Source organism: Solea solea, chromosome 9, assembly GCF_958295425.1.
Source record: "Solea solea chromosome 9, fSolSol10.1, whole genome shotgun sequence".
NCBI classification, from domain to species: domain Eukaryota; kingdom Metazoa; phylum Chordata; class Actinopteri; order Pleuronectiformes; family Soleidae; genus Solea; species Solea solea.
The window spans coordinates 6748646-6762161 of record NC_081142.1 but is presented as its reverse complement, the minus strand read 5'-3'; the positions used below and the strand labels follow the sequence as shown (position 1 = coordinate 6762161).

General features: G+C 40.6%; 2 protein-coding genes across 3 annotated transcripts; one reads left to right on the top strand and one right to left on the bottom strand.

Moving 5' to 3' along the window:
- The first annotated feature begins 191 nt into the window (after nt 1-191).
- Nucleotides 192-9260, top strand: cep135 (centrosomal protein 135). 2 transcript variants are annotated; one of them, XM_058638914.1, is made up of 26 exons: nt 192-441; nt 856-1183; nt 1301-1491; nt 1886-2053; nt 2207-2348; nt 2445-2529; nt 2623-2751; nt 2915-3130; nt 3241-3306; nt 3553-3703; nt 3814-4043; nt 4150-4305; nt 4399-4536; nt 4633-4710; nt 4807-4958; nt 5206-5321; nt 5417-5571; nt 5694-5749; nt 5840-6008; nt 6112-6222; nt 6343-6528; nt 6626-6835; nt 6975-7177; nt 7286-7390; nt 8083-8238; nt 8771-9260. In XM_058638914.1, exons 2-26 carry the CDS (start codon nt 1071-1073, stop codon nt 8790-8792), a joined length of 3504 nt encoding a protein of 1167 aa, XP_058494897.1. In that variant the 5' UTR covers nt 192-441; nt 856-1070; the 3' UTR covers nt 8793-9260. The 2 variants fall into 2 exon arrangements, with proteins under 2 accessions (XP_058494897.1, XP_058494898.1); XM_058638915.1 differs by having other exon boundaries at nt 8083-8243.
- chst14 (carbohydrate (N-acetylgalactosamine 4-0) sulfotransferase 14) lies at nt 9254-12397 on the bottom strand. The gene is made up of 2 exons (XM_058638916.1): nt 11955-12397; nt 9254-10965 (listed from the first exon to the last, which is right to left on the bottom strand). The coding sequence occupies exons 1-2, from the start codon at nt 12246-12248 to the stop codon at nt 10138-10140; spliced, it is 1122 nt and encodes a 373-aa protein (XP_058494899.1). The 5' UTR covers nt 12249-12397; the 3' UTR covers nt 9254-10137.
- Nucleotides 12398-13516: the final 1119 nt, after the last annotated feature.

Below are 13516 nucleotides of genomic sequence, written 5' to 3'. Positions count from 1 at the left end.
TCCTCTCTCTATCGTTTTATTTCCTAATACCTTTTGTAAATAACACATTTGCATCTGCCATTTTTTTGTTCGTGTATTAAAAAGGCACATAAATAATAAATTCAATATAACTGAGCTAAATATCTGTGTTCACACCGCCCATCCGTTTTGTGCGGACAACGCTGATTCGCAAAACAAGCTGCCACCGATTTTCCGCACTGTGTCTCCCTTCCTTAGCGACGAATCCAAACCGTAGCTCAGCGGCGCTCTTTTCAAACTCTTTACCGCGGAAAACATGTCAACACAAGAGCTTCGGGTTATCGAACTCTATCGGAGATGACTGAGTGTTGCAGTAATAAATCCTATACGAGTATTTATTTCGAGGGAGACATCAAAGTCGGCGATGTAGGGATACATTGACGTTGGTAAAGCTAACGTTAGCAGCAGTGTCCTCACAGATAGGTAAGTTGATGGACACTTCCCGAGATACAACGCCATGTTATTGATTGACAGTTGTCAAACTGCTCTCACAGATGTTTTATTCAAAGTGAATGTCGTTTAAAGCGGGCAGTTTAATAGTTAAACACACCAAGTGCAATATCAGTACTAATATGAGTTCATCAGCTAATTGACATTAAGCTAGCTACCTAGCATTAGCAAACAACAAACAAATGGTAGCTAGCTGTAACTTTATGAAACTAACCGAACAAGTTATTTATTTTACATAAGCCTTCCTACCTTAGAGCTACTTATTTTTGACCGATTTTGTGACTGCAAATGTTTCACAACCATTAGGAATTATATTTTTCATCTTAATGCTTTATAGGAAAAACTGTAAACATCGTGATAATTCGATATTTGTTGATTTGTCAACAGGCTTCTTCCCGGAAGAGTATCTGCAGCATAGGAGTACTTGATAAATATGTTCGGCCACATTATATCTTTATTAAATATTTACAGATTCTCTCAAATTTTAAGTTTGCACTTGGTCGTTTTATGATTTCGATTGTTTTACGACAAATGTTGCAGGCCTACTTAGGCCTATGTAAATAGTATGTTGTGCTGTGGACCTGAAGGACCTCATCGCAGCCATGACCACTAATGCAGAGAGAAAATTCGTAAACTTGAGGAAGCGTCTGGATCAGCTGGGATACAGACATCCACTGGGAATAGAGTCACTGCCACTGGTGGAGAAACTGTTCAGGTGACACATGGAGCCCCACCTGCACGATCCCCTGCACCTCCATCCCATAATACTAGTGAGTCAATCACAGTGGATTACACAACACATGCTTGAGACAGTTCTTTCTTTGTTTCACAGTGACCTGGTTCACACAACCGAGAGTTTGAGAAATGCCAAACTCTCAGTAGGTAAGACTGAGAAAGAAAGCCGAAACTTTGATTCTCTCCTGGAGCCATACAAGACGGAGAATGCCCGGGTGGTCAGGGAGAATAATGAGCTGCATCATGAGTTTCTGAAGCTGAAGGAGGAGAAGGATCGAGTCACCAGAGGTAAGATGCGATAACCAGTCAATCCCACAATTAGTGCAGTTAGAAACATCATCTCACTGGATTGATAACTTCCCAGTAGTGATGGCTCAATACTACATTGTCCTGTCCATTTACCAATATCAGTCTACTAAGCTGTTAAGTATATATTTGAGCCAATGCATTTACCCCCCCAGCCATTTCTGAAGTACAATGCTTCATCTTCCATATTTTCTGTTCCCATAGAGAGGAAATAGACTGCACTAAACAGCTTTTTATTCACATCTTTACAGTCTGTGCTTATTAAGATGTAAATGTGATATTTTGGGTTTTTAAATTGTATCAGATTTTTACATTTTGTTTGGCTAATGTACTGTATTGGCTTATACCTACTCCTTACAATTTTGTCTAACTTCAGAGCTCAAGACCCACATCAGAAAGCTGGACCATGAGACATCTGACTTGAAGTTTTTAAACAATCAGTATGTTCACAAGGTCCGCTGCTTGGAGAGAGATGGCAAAGCGAAAGCTGAGCGCATCCAGCAGTTGCAGGAGAAGAACATGCAAGCTGTGGTGCAGACACCAGGTAAATACCAGGGGTTTGTCCTCGATCTGTTTGAGTTCACACTGAAATTATGTCTAACATGAATATTTATCCACTCTATCTTTTTAAGACTTTATTTCTTGTGAATCCTATTTGACTTTCAAAAATAAATCAAATCAATCCTTATTTTTACAGGTGGAAAGAAGCACAGCATACCATTCAGACGTCAGAGAATGCAGATTGATGAGCTCACACCTCCTTCCTCCACATCAGCCTACCCTGTGTTGCAGACTGATGATCCCTTCATAGCTGATCTGCTGCAGTTAGCAGATAGAAGGTGTGTTTCTTTATAACACCTAAACTGTGCACTGTGGGATAAGTGATGCTCTTGATTATTTGATGCTTGTTATTTATGTTTGACTGTAATTTGTAGAAATGAGGAGCTACAGGAAGACATTATAAAGATCAAATTAGACCTGGAAAATGCCCTGGAAAATATTAAACACTTAAGCACTCAGGTACGAAAATAAATTGACTAGAAACAAATACAATTCTGAAAGATAATGTGGATGTTATTGAGTGCTGTTTTATTAAAATACCTTTTATAATAGGTGGAGGAGAGAGACAACGAGATCAAGCGCCTGAATCATGTTCTTCATGGAGGACGACCTCATGATGTGGTTTCCCTAGAGGCTCAGAACATCAGCAACGAGAAACTAATTTCCCATCTTAACCTGCAGGCAAGCATTAGGGTTTCATAAAGTATATTTATAATTTATCAATATTTTTGCTACATGGACATAGGTCTTGAACCGATTACCTCTGGAGGTAAAACACTTATATTTTGTCCTATCACTCCCTTTGCTTTTGACTGATAGCTGCTACTTGCTACTTGTTTTACAGATTGAGTACCTACAGGAGACCAACAGGAAACTGGAACAGAAGGTAGAGGACCTGCAACAGAAGAAGAAAGATGTCTCAAAAGAAGTGGCTAATCTGTCTGTAAAGAATCTAGAACTGTGTGAAGAGCTTACACACATAGATGACCTTGCAAAGCAGCTGGAGATGGATAAAGAACAGGTGTTGGAAACTGTTGATGTGGAACTGCAAGAAGCCAAAGTGAGACAATAAGAAAAACATCAAATAAAAATGTTCTGTATTTAGATGCACAGGTTATAAGTTTAGAAGATGATTAAGAATTATGATATGTGAAAATGGGTTCTCAACAGAAAGAAATTCAGAGGCAACAGAGAACCATTGAAGACCTGGAAGATATTATCACAAAAACAAGACAGGTATTTACACTTTAAATGCTGCTTTTATTCTATTTTATATTCTGTTAATAGAAATGGGTGAGGGGTTGTTCAAGACCCTCTTGATGTTGTTCACATCAAATGGGTCACTGATTCAAATTCCAGTTCCACTGAGGGCTGTCCTGTGTGGAGTTTGCATGTTCTTTGGAGATATTTGCCAAAAGAAGTCTGTTTTAATGTCATGATTTTTTGCTGAAAGCATTATCTGTTGCAAATGATTTATTACAGGAGATGTCTGAAGGGGATTTTGAAAAAGACCGTCTTAGAGATCAACTTGTGGAGCTTAAAGAGCAGATTGAAAAAATGGAAGGACTGGTGAATTTCCTGGAGGATGAGAAAATCCGGCTGCAGAACAAAACTGAGAAAATGATGTCGGCTGGTAAGCAGCAGGCCTTTTTCATAACTAATTTATTTAAACCAATTGGGTTGCAGTTTTGCTGCTTAAAGTTGCTGTAATTGGTCTATTACTGACATGTGGCTACGTCCTAGAAAAAGGTCTGGTGTTGGAGCTCGAGACAATGCGAGCGAAACATGGTGTTTGTGGAAGGGAGCGCTCCCCATCACGTCTGGATGCATTCGTCAAGAGTCTAGAGGAGGAGAGGGATTACTATCGTCAGGAGACTGAGCGCTACAAAAAAACCAGAGGGGCTGGAGGTCCAGACTCCAGCCCCAGTCGTAGTCCAGCTAAAGGCAGAAGTCCTAGGTCCAAAGTAAGAACGGTAAGAAAGAACACACATTTTTACTATTTTTATTGATAGAGTTTTACATGTTTTCTGATGAAAATTGGTGCAAAAGGTGACTGTGATAATGGCGTTAATTCTTTAGGGAGGTGCTGCACACACTGAACTACTCCATGTAATAAAGGAAAGAGATGAGCTTAAGGCTGCTCTCTTAAACTTTGAGATGCACATTGAGGACATCCAAAACCATGCAAAGGCCCTTTGCACTGAAAGAGACCATTTTAAAACCCAGCTCAGAAAGGTATATTCAATACAAACAATATATCATTAAGTTTGTACTTGACACTGCTTATTTTGGTCTTGTAAATCCAAATGTGCTTGTTGAATGCTTCAGACTCAAGAGGACCTGAAGTTGGCTCATAGCACAGATAAGTCAGCTGATATCTTAAAACTGCAGAAAGTGGTTGAACAGGCTGAAATCACAATTGAGCAGATGACCATTGAAAAAGATGCACTGATTGAGAGATTAAAGGTTAGTGCCAGAGTATTCAGTTGTAATGTTCATAAGTTAATATATCAGCAGAAAATTATCTGTTTTTCCACTCACAAATATTCAAACATTTTGCAGATTGCCCAGACCTCGGCTCTCACAGACAGACAGATTGAAGACCGGAGAATTCTTGACTTAGAACACGCCATCAAAAGTGTAAGCTTGATGGATTTCCACAGTTAAAAATGTATTTTTCAAAACTGTTAATTGGGTCTTTGTTTTTGTTTTGCCATTATGTACATTATGGTATAGTTGGAGGAGGAGAAACTGCACCTGCAGTCACAGGTGTCTCTGCTTAAGGAGAGTAAGGAGGCTGTGGAGGAGGAGCTGAGGGTTCGCTCAGGTTCTCTGATCCAGAATGTAGAGTTTGAAGCCCAGCAGAGGGCCGAGTCCAACGCTCTGAGGTTTGTGCTGAAACTGTGTGGGATAAAACTTTAATATTAAAGATATGGCTACTGTTGGGAGTGTATTTTAAATGCATATTTTGTTATAAATGTAGCAACTTGTAGACAAACTCCAAAAGAAAGCATCAGTATTTTCTCTGTCTTACTATTGTTCCTGTTGACAAACTGCAAATTTCCTGGGCTTTGTTGGGATTCTTGTCAATGTGTTTAGAGACGGACCAGTGAACTTTGTCTTGTCTGTCTACAGGCTGCTCCAAGAGCAGATGGAGCAGTCACTGTCTGACACCCAGCACAGGCTGTCTGTGAAGATGAATGAGCTCCATGATGCCCATCAGCAGATTGAGAAACTTGAGGAGAGAATAGGTAATTTTACAAAGTTCAGGTTTGCTGTTGAATTGTTCTGCTATGTTTTGTTTTTCTCTGTGGTTGCTTGAGTGCGTTTTTGATTTGTTTGTCAGGGGAGCTAAGTCAGTGGGGCTCTAAGCATAAGGAGGAATTGGCTGTTCTCCAGAAGTCAATTGCTACCCTGGACAGAGAGAAAGATGCTCTGCAGGATGATGTTGATCAAAAGACTGAAAAGCTGGTTGCTCTCCAGGAGGAGTTGTCCATGAAGGTAGTCGGTCATTAACAAATACCATCAAAATTGCTGTCCATACATAAGGGGATGTCTGACATAGCCCTGTTTTTATGGTATGACTTGTGCTTTATGAGAACTTTTTATTTGTATTTCCACAGGAAAACACCCTTAAGGATGCAAGGCATGCGGTTATGGACATGGATAACTCATTAGCGTGGGTATCTTGGTCTCAAAGCTCTGAGATTGTTTTCAATACAGCAAAATGTCATGATAAATGATAATACATGATGTGTGGTCATTGCAGGCAGCTGCAGGGGGCTTTAAACAGCCGCGAGAGAGAGATAAGCAGCTTGAGGAGACAGTTGGACACCTCCCAGGAGGAGCTGGCTGTACTCAAGAGGGAGAAAGAAATCACAATCCGGGAGAACAGGAGACTACAAAGTGATTTGGCCACAATGACACGGGAAAACCAAGTATGTAAGAAACCTTATATGCACATTCTGTGTCATGTAGCGAGAAAATGAAAAAAATATTTTAAAGCTAAAACATCAACGCATCATGTGTCTGTTTCTATAGGCTGTACATATGGAGATGGAAGAGGTTCTGCACGAGAAAGATGAGCTGAAACTGAGAGTCCACACGTATATTTCTGAAGTGTCAAGAATCGAGAAACTGATGGCTACAAAGGCAAGAGAGCGCTATTACTCTTTATATACTCATTTAAGGCCCCATGTAGTGGAGTCTCTATGTCTAATACTCTGTGGTGGTAGTTTTTATATCTATATTATAAATGTACATGTTCCACAGGAGCAGGAGAACAGGGACCTGCTGGACCGGTTCAGAACGGCTCATTCTGAAGTGGAGGAGCGCGAACAGAAGCTGAATCAAGCTGAAAGCCTCAATAACTCCATCCGCCTGGAGCTGCTCTCTTCAGACACAGAACGCAGGCACCTCTCCAATACTGTCAGCCACCAGGAGAGAGAAATCCATCAGGTAAGATGTGGGCTGGAACAAGCAGCTTATTATTTACATTAGAAAGAAAGATCGCTATGGTGAAGTGATATATCTTTCCCCCTGCTTTATTTCTAAGCACACGCAGGCCATCCAGGCTTATGAAGGCCAGGTATCATCACTGGTTCGTGGGATGTCTAAACTAGAGGAGGAGCTTAACCAAGCTCAGGAGGAGAAGGCAGGTCTCCTCTCAGATCTGGCCTCTGTCAGGGAGCTTTGTGTCAAACTGGACTCTGACAAGGAGCTCATTGCACGGCAGCTCACCTCCAAGAGCATGGACCTGGAGAGGGTAAGGCCTACTTCGCTTTGATAGACTTGTCATGCCTGTGAAATGTCACATTCCACCAAAGTCGTACTTTGACTCTTATGGAGCAGTTATCAGTCCTGCAATATTTATGATCTCTGGTTAAATGTGAATATTATTCCAGGTCACAGGAGAGCTGGAGGATGTTCGGTCAGAGGCAGAGCTACTTAAAAAGCAACTCTCAAGTGAGAGGTTAACTGTCCGTAACCTTGAGACGCTACTCTCCACCAATCGGCAGAAGGAGTTCCAAACTCACCTGACGGCCAGTGAAAGAGAGTCGGAGCTGAAAATCCTGCGTGACAGGCTCACGCTGGCCGACAGCAAAACGTAAATAAAAACCATATCAATAAACGGCGTGTGCTTGAGTTGATAAAGGTGGCTAAATGTCATTTGAAAAAAAGATTGAATGTCACTTTTGTGTTTACCCTCACAAAGTGCAGAGCACACCAGAGAGGTTTCCCAACTCCGCAGTAAAGTGTCTCAGCTGCAGACGGAGATGGACGTTCTGAAAAGACAGTTGATCAGTGAACGTTTTGAACGGTGAGCTTGACAAATTTTTGTCTTTATACTGATGCTGACTTTTCCACTGGCAAGAGATTTCACATACCTTTATAGTCTCTCTCAGGGAAACTTGTGTTGATGGCAGAAACATCGACAATTCCAACATACGAAAAGCAAAACATTAAAGGCACAGTAGGCAGGATTGTTTTTGGTGTCATTGATCAATTATTCAGTAACCTTTTAGCATAAGGATAGGAGATTTGAGAGAAAGGCACTAAGAAACTTAGAAAATGAAAGCATCTAAATGAGAGCTGGAGATTGAGTTTATAGAGTTTGAGAGAAAGAGAGATCTGTTCTGTATGAAATCAGTGGGTCCACCTATGGTCATCCAATGAGAGGACCTCAGGACAGAAAATGGCAATTTTAATTTCAGAATGGATGAAACTCAACAACTGCCTACTTCAACTTTAAGCAGTCAAAGTTAAGCACCCCGTTAATAAAGATACAAATCTTATCAACTTTACTATCAATATTAAGGTATTTTTAACTTGCTATTTCATGTTTAAAGAAGCATGTTATGAGGATGTGAAGACATTAGTAAATGTCCCAGTACTGTGAAATACTGTAATAACCTCTTAGAGCTTGAAATCTGACATTTTTCTTGATCCGAAGTTGTAACAACACAATGGAGAAGTACATCATGACCTTGTCTCATTGTCTCTGTCCCCCAGTGAAAGGGCAGTTCAAGAAATGCATAAACAGGGTGCATCATTTTCATCCTTCAAAACCTCAACACCCCTCAGCATCTCCACTGGCTCTCACACTATCTCCTCAGAACGTTCGATCCTGCGAAGTCTTGACCGCTCAACTGACAAGTCAGCAGACAAGTAAGGTGTTTATCATGAAAACGACAGAGCTGTTATTAGGTTTCACTATTTATGTAGTATGTACACATACTGTATATCTTTAAGGTCCAGTGTGTAACATATAGAAGGTTTTATTTTCAGAAATGTTGAATATTACGCCTAAATATGTTTGAATTATTGTTTATGATATTTATTTTATTTTAGCCAAGTGCTTTGGATTAATTGGGCTGCCATGTCGTGCTGCCATGTTTCTACAGCAGCCCAAGTGGACAAACCAGCCTGTTTTAAAGGGAAAGCTTACTTTGTAAATGAAGGAAAACATGCACATTCCCAAGTTTCATGACATGCTAGGGATAGAGCGGTGAGTGGAGGAGTTCTCCATTTGTTACAACCTGTGTTCGTAAATTTACCGTTAAATGTCACTAATTCTTATACCCTGGACCTATAATTCATTCATTTAGGCTTTTTTGTATGGTAAACACCCCCCCAAAGTGAAGGACTATTTTTAACAATGGTTTTCCGCTTTCACTGACGTGTCTTTTTCTCCTTTCAGAAGTGTGAGCTTCAAGGACTAATACCCGCACAGTCAGACAAATGAAGGCGTTGATGAGTGAGTCATAATCCACCAGAAGCCTGTGCTTTGAAGTCTTGAGTATGGACATGAAAAGCCTTCATAAAACTGAGACTAAATTAGCCATTAACATCTTTCAGTGCCACTTTTACCCCAATCTAATCTGAAACACAGGATGACAATATGTCTGGGTCTTGGTGAAGCAACAGATGGTGCTAAACATTTGAACAAACTGTTACATAATGAGGTGCAATGCATCATCTGTCAGTATCTTGTACAGCCAATAATAGAATTAGCTTTATCTTCACAAGTGAGTTCATGCCTGAACAAGAGCAAGTATTCTTAAAGGTCTGATTATTTTTTGTGTGTGTGTCATGCTAATATTGATGTTTTTTTAAATGATGTCTAAATTATTTAATTATTCACAAAATAAAGTGATACAAAATTACAGAAACTTCTGAGATGTATATTACAAATTTCTGTTTTTTATTAGATGGTGAACAGTTGAAAGTAAAAAACAAAGTGTGAAAGAGAGGCTGTAACATAGAAAAAACAACAACACAAGCTTGATTTAGACCCCACAACCCTCTGAGTACATGGTGTGTGTTTTAGCCTGCTAAACCACCGAATGCCCATAGAAGCTATTAACCCTTAAATTCCCCTCAAGTCTGTATTAAGATGGTACAAAATACAAAGTTTGGTCTTGAAACCTTATTTACACTTGAATCAATGTGTTGTGAACTAACTGCTTTAACAGTGCATGTAACATACTTTTCAGTAACTTTGTTCTTTGTAGCTGACCTGAAACTTTAGTGGTTCTGAAGTTCAATCTTCATCTCTTGTAATAATCAGCATTTTGCAATGATGTGAGAACATCTCAAGTAAAAGTGAGAGACAGCTGTCAACTAGCACTTGGACACTGGTAAGTACCAGCACGGTTCCTGTTCGGGCTGTAGTTCTATTTAGAATCTTGGTACGATCCCGCATTCACACGGAATAAAAGTTCCAATGTCTATGTCATCAACAGTGGGTGTTGCTCAATGCACAATATGAGAGGAAGTTGACTCAGCAGTGGCAGAAAATTGTCCTCAGACCACTGTATGTTCTTCGTTTCCTTGGCCATATTGACTGGTATGTTGTCCTTCCTTCTTCCTCTCATCTACATTGACATGCCTACTGATGACGTAACAGCTTGCAAGAAAAAATGTAATTATTTTTTGAGTTCTTGCTGGAAACAACCTTTGAGGTTCCAAACCAATTTATTTTTGGTGTGAAGGAGCTGGCCAGTTAAATTTGGTTCAAGAACTGGAATTGTGCTGGTGTGACGGCCACTATGAGACAGTGCACATTTAATGCCTACAGTGTTCAGTGGTCGTGTTTGGGAATGGATAAGTGAAGAGCGAGAAGTCTAAAATGTACTTGGGCAGCAGTTCCCTCAGTAGCTTTTGTGGTAAGCTGCACAGATAGTAATGTAACGTCTCCGTAGTGACTGGCTTGTACCATGTTTGCCTCTCTGGGAAGTGAACATAAGGAGGTGCTCCAATGCGCTGGAGCACAAACTCTGAATCACTCTCCAGGTGCTCATAGGAACCAATGAAGTTATAAGAAACGGCACAGGGTTGACATAAGTTGTACACCGGCATCCAGTGCTCATTCATACGATCCACATCCTCATCCAGCAAGTAACGAACAAACTCTGCAAAGGTCACGTCATCTCCTTTTATGTTTGTGTCTTTAGCGTGACCCTTTCTGTACCGCTTTACGATCTCAACACCATACTTTTTCTTGTAAGACTCGATCTCTCCAAACTTGTTCCTGAAGGCAGAGAGCAGGCGCTCCATGGGCTCCCGCACGAACATGAATTTGTAGTAGTGCTTGAGGCGGTAGCGGATCTCCTCGGGTTTCAGAGAGGACAAAAACGTCAGGTCACTGCGATGGTCCATCTTGACGTTAACGTCCACACTCTCCAGTGCTCCACTCAGCACCTTCAGAACCCTCTTCCAGTTGGAGCAGGCCACTTTGGGGACGTAGCAGTAGAGGAAGCGGTACTCATCATTGACCAGGATGTGCTGAAGCAGTGTCTTCCTCTGTAGGGGGCTTAGAGTCCAAATGCTGTGGGGCATATTCTTTTGGCTGCACATGGTCCTGATGGTACGGTTACGGATCTCCTGGAGGATCTACATCAATATCATAAAATCAGTAAATTAAAAGGAGCATTTTCACCAATCTTTTACCTTTCACATATCACCTAATCTGTCATTACGCGGCCTGTAAAAAAAGGTAGAAATTGTGTTTGATGGCTGTGGACGTGAGGGTTTTATGGGAAGATGAAAATTGACCTGAGCAGAGAAAAACAGTGGGTGTAATGACTGACCTGTTGTCTTCAGAGTTTGTAAGAGGGATATACACTGCTGTAAAATGATGTGGTCTAGTACTAGTACTTTAAAAGCCAAATTGTTCCATCAGACAGACCATCAGTATGCTCACAGCATTGTCTGGATCCTGATTTTAAAAATGAATTAATGCCATCAAACCACAGACTGAATAACTCATTTAAGTGCCGATCCTTAACGAACTTAACGAAAAGCTTGAATCCAGATCAAATAGACGGTGGCTTTCTCTTGTCTGCTTTTATTGTCGTGTGGTTAGTTGTATGGACTAGAGTCTATTATTGTGTCTAATTGTATTGTGTGGTTAAATGAAGTCTTTGCTTTGTGTGACATTGCAAATTGAGCCATCATAACACAATGACCTATCTACAGATAGACAGAATTATATCTCTATCTACAGATATGTATTTATCTACAATTATGTAAACAGGCTTCAACTTTGACAAGCAAGGGATGTGCATTGATTTTGGAAATGTGATTTGTGAGTTATTGTATCAAGAATCAAGTATCATTCAATTTTGGTAGGAAGAAAAGCGAATTCCAGTTGTCCGCACTATCAATCTTAATACACACTATCAGAATCAGAATCGATTCACAATACAAATCGAATTGCCACCCGACTGATACAGTCAAAAAGCATATCGTTCCAGAAATGTGTTTGGTGTGAACTGAGGAAATGGTTTCAGCAACTTAAAAGCTGAAATACCGCTAAGAAACTACACTGAGTGTCTGGTAAACCTCTGGAGATGAAACTTCCCGCTAGGGCTCTACTGTACCTGGGACTCTACGTCCACAGCGTCCGGGCTGTGTTTCCCGGCCTGCCGGATTAAGTCCAGCCGCCTGCCGTTACCCCGAGGAGGAGGCGTATCCATATTGTTGAGCATTCCTTTCTCTATCATGAGCAACAGGCCTCCGGAGGCTACGATCACCAGGAACGTTAGCACTGACGGCAGCACGGCTGGGCTGCGGCGGAGGGAGCCCGAGTTCATCGCTGTCCTGAAATGTGTAACCGAGCCGCTCCGCGCTCCTGCGCTTCTCTTCCCCCCGTACTCCTGCCTGCGAGGAACCATTCCTACCGTCCGTTTGACACCCGAGAGCTTTTTTAAGGTTTACAGCAATACTGCACGTGAGAAGAAAATAAGAAATAAAACCGTTGGTTACCAACCACGTACCCACACTGAACTTTTAAACTGCGTGAAGTTAGCAACCTAGCATAATTAAGACATTTCCTGTTTGACCTGTCAAAATAAATCTCATAAAGGACACATTTCCGTTCGCATTTAGTTGTGAAAATTGAAGTGGAAAACCAGGTTTAAGAGTTGTGAATATGTAAAATGTTCCTACTCTTGTTGTTTATAATGCGGATTCTTTATATTCAGGTAATCTTTTCAAAAATATGATTCTACTTTCAGTCACACCAGGATGACATGACTGAGGGAGCAACTTTTTTCATAAACAACTTAATCAAACCATAAATAGCTTCAAAGAGAATTAAAAACACCAGATAACTCAAAGTTAAATAAGTGTACAAATGAATAAATCCTGAGATTAAAAGAGTATAGGCATAAATATTGACCAAAATTTTAATTTTGGTCAACATATAGAAAGACGTGCAAGCATTATGTCCACAGTAGGGACAGTTGTCATGACAATAGATGTACATTATTATAATGTCAGTAATCGCAGCAGCTCGACTTGTGTTATACAATATATGTAAATAATTAGATAATAATAAATATAATGACCAGTTTGCAATAGACTGATTAGTTTTTTCTATAGTAAACCTGAGCAGAGCTTCCCAAACTTCAGAGGTTTGGCCTCTACAAGTACACATTCAGCAAAACTTCTTGAGCTTATGCCCAGATATGTTCACTAGTAAAAGTAGAACATTGAAGTAAACAGATGACACTGTGACATTTAAATATGTTTGTCTCTTATCAATGAATAATTATCATAAATAATCATGATCTCTATACTGATCAAAATATTTGTGATTAGCATTTCAGCCATAACTGAGATATCCTCTTCTTTTTTTTCTTCAGACCTTCAGAAGAATGTTAATAGCCCAGTCTGTGGCCCACTTGCAATACTACCATGGTCCATTAGTGGGCCGCGGCCCATACTCTGGGAAGCCCTGTCCTACTGTATGTAGGTACACTTGAGTTAACACCTTCAGGAACCTGCACGTTTTATTCAGTTATTTATTCCTTTATTTATTCATCTGTTTGTTTGTTTGTTTGTTTGTTTGTTTGTTCTCTGCACGTTCACAGTGCGCGTCATTCAGCTCACTTACCTCCGAAACGCACGCGCCTGCGTGACACCGACGTGCTCGCGCCGT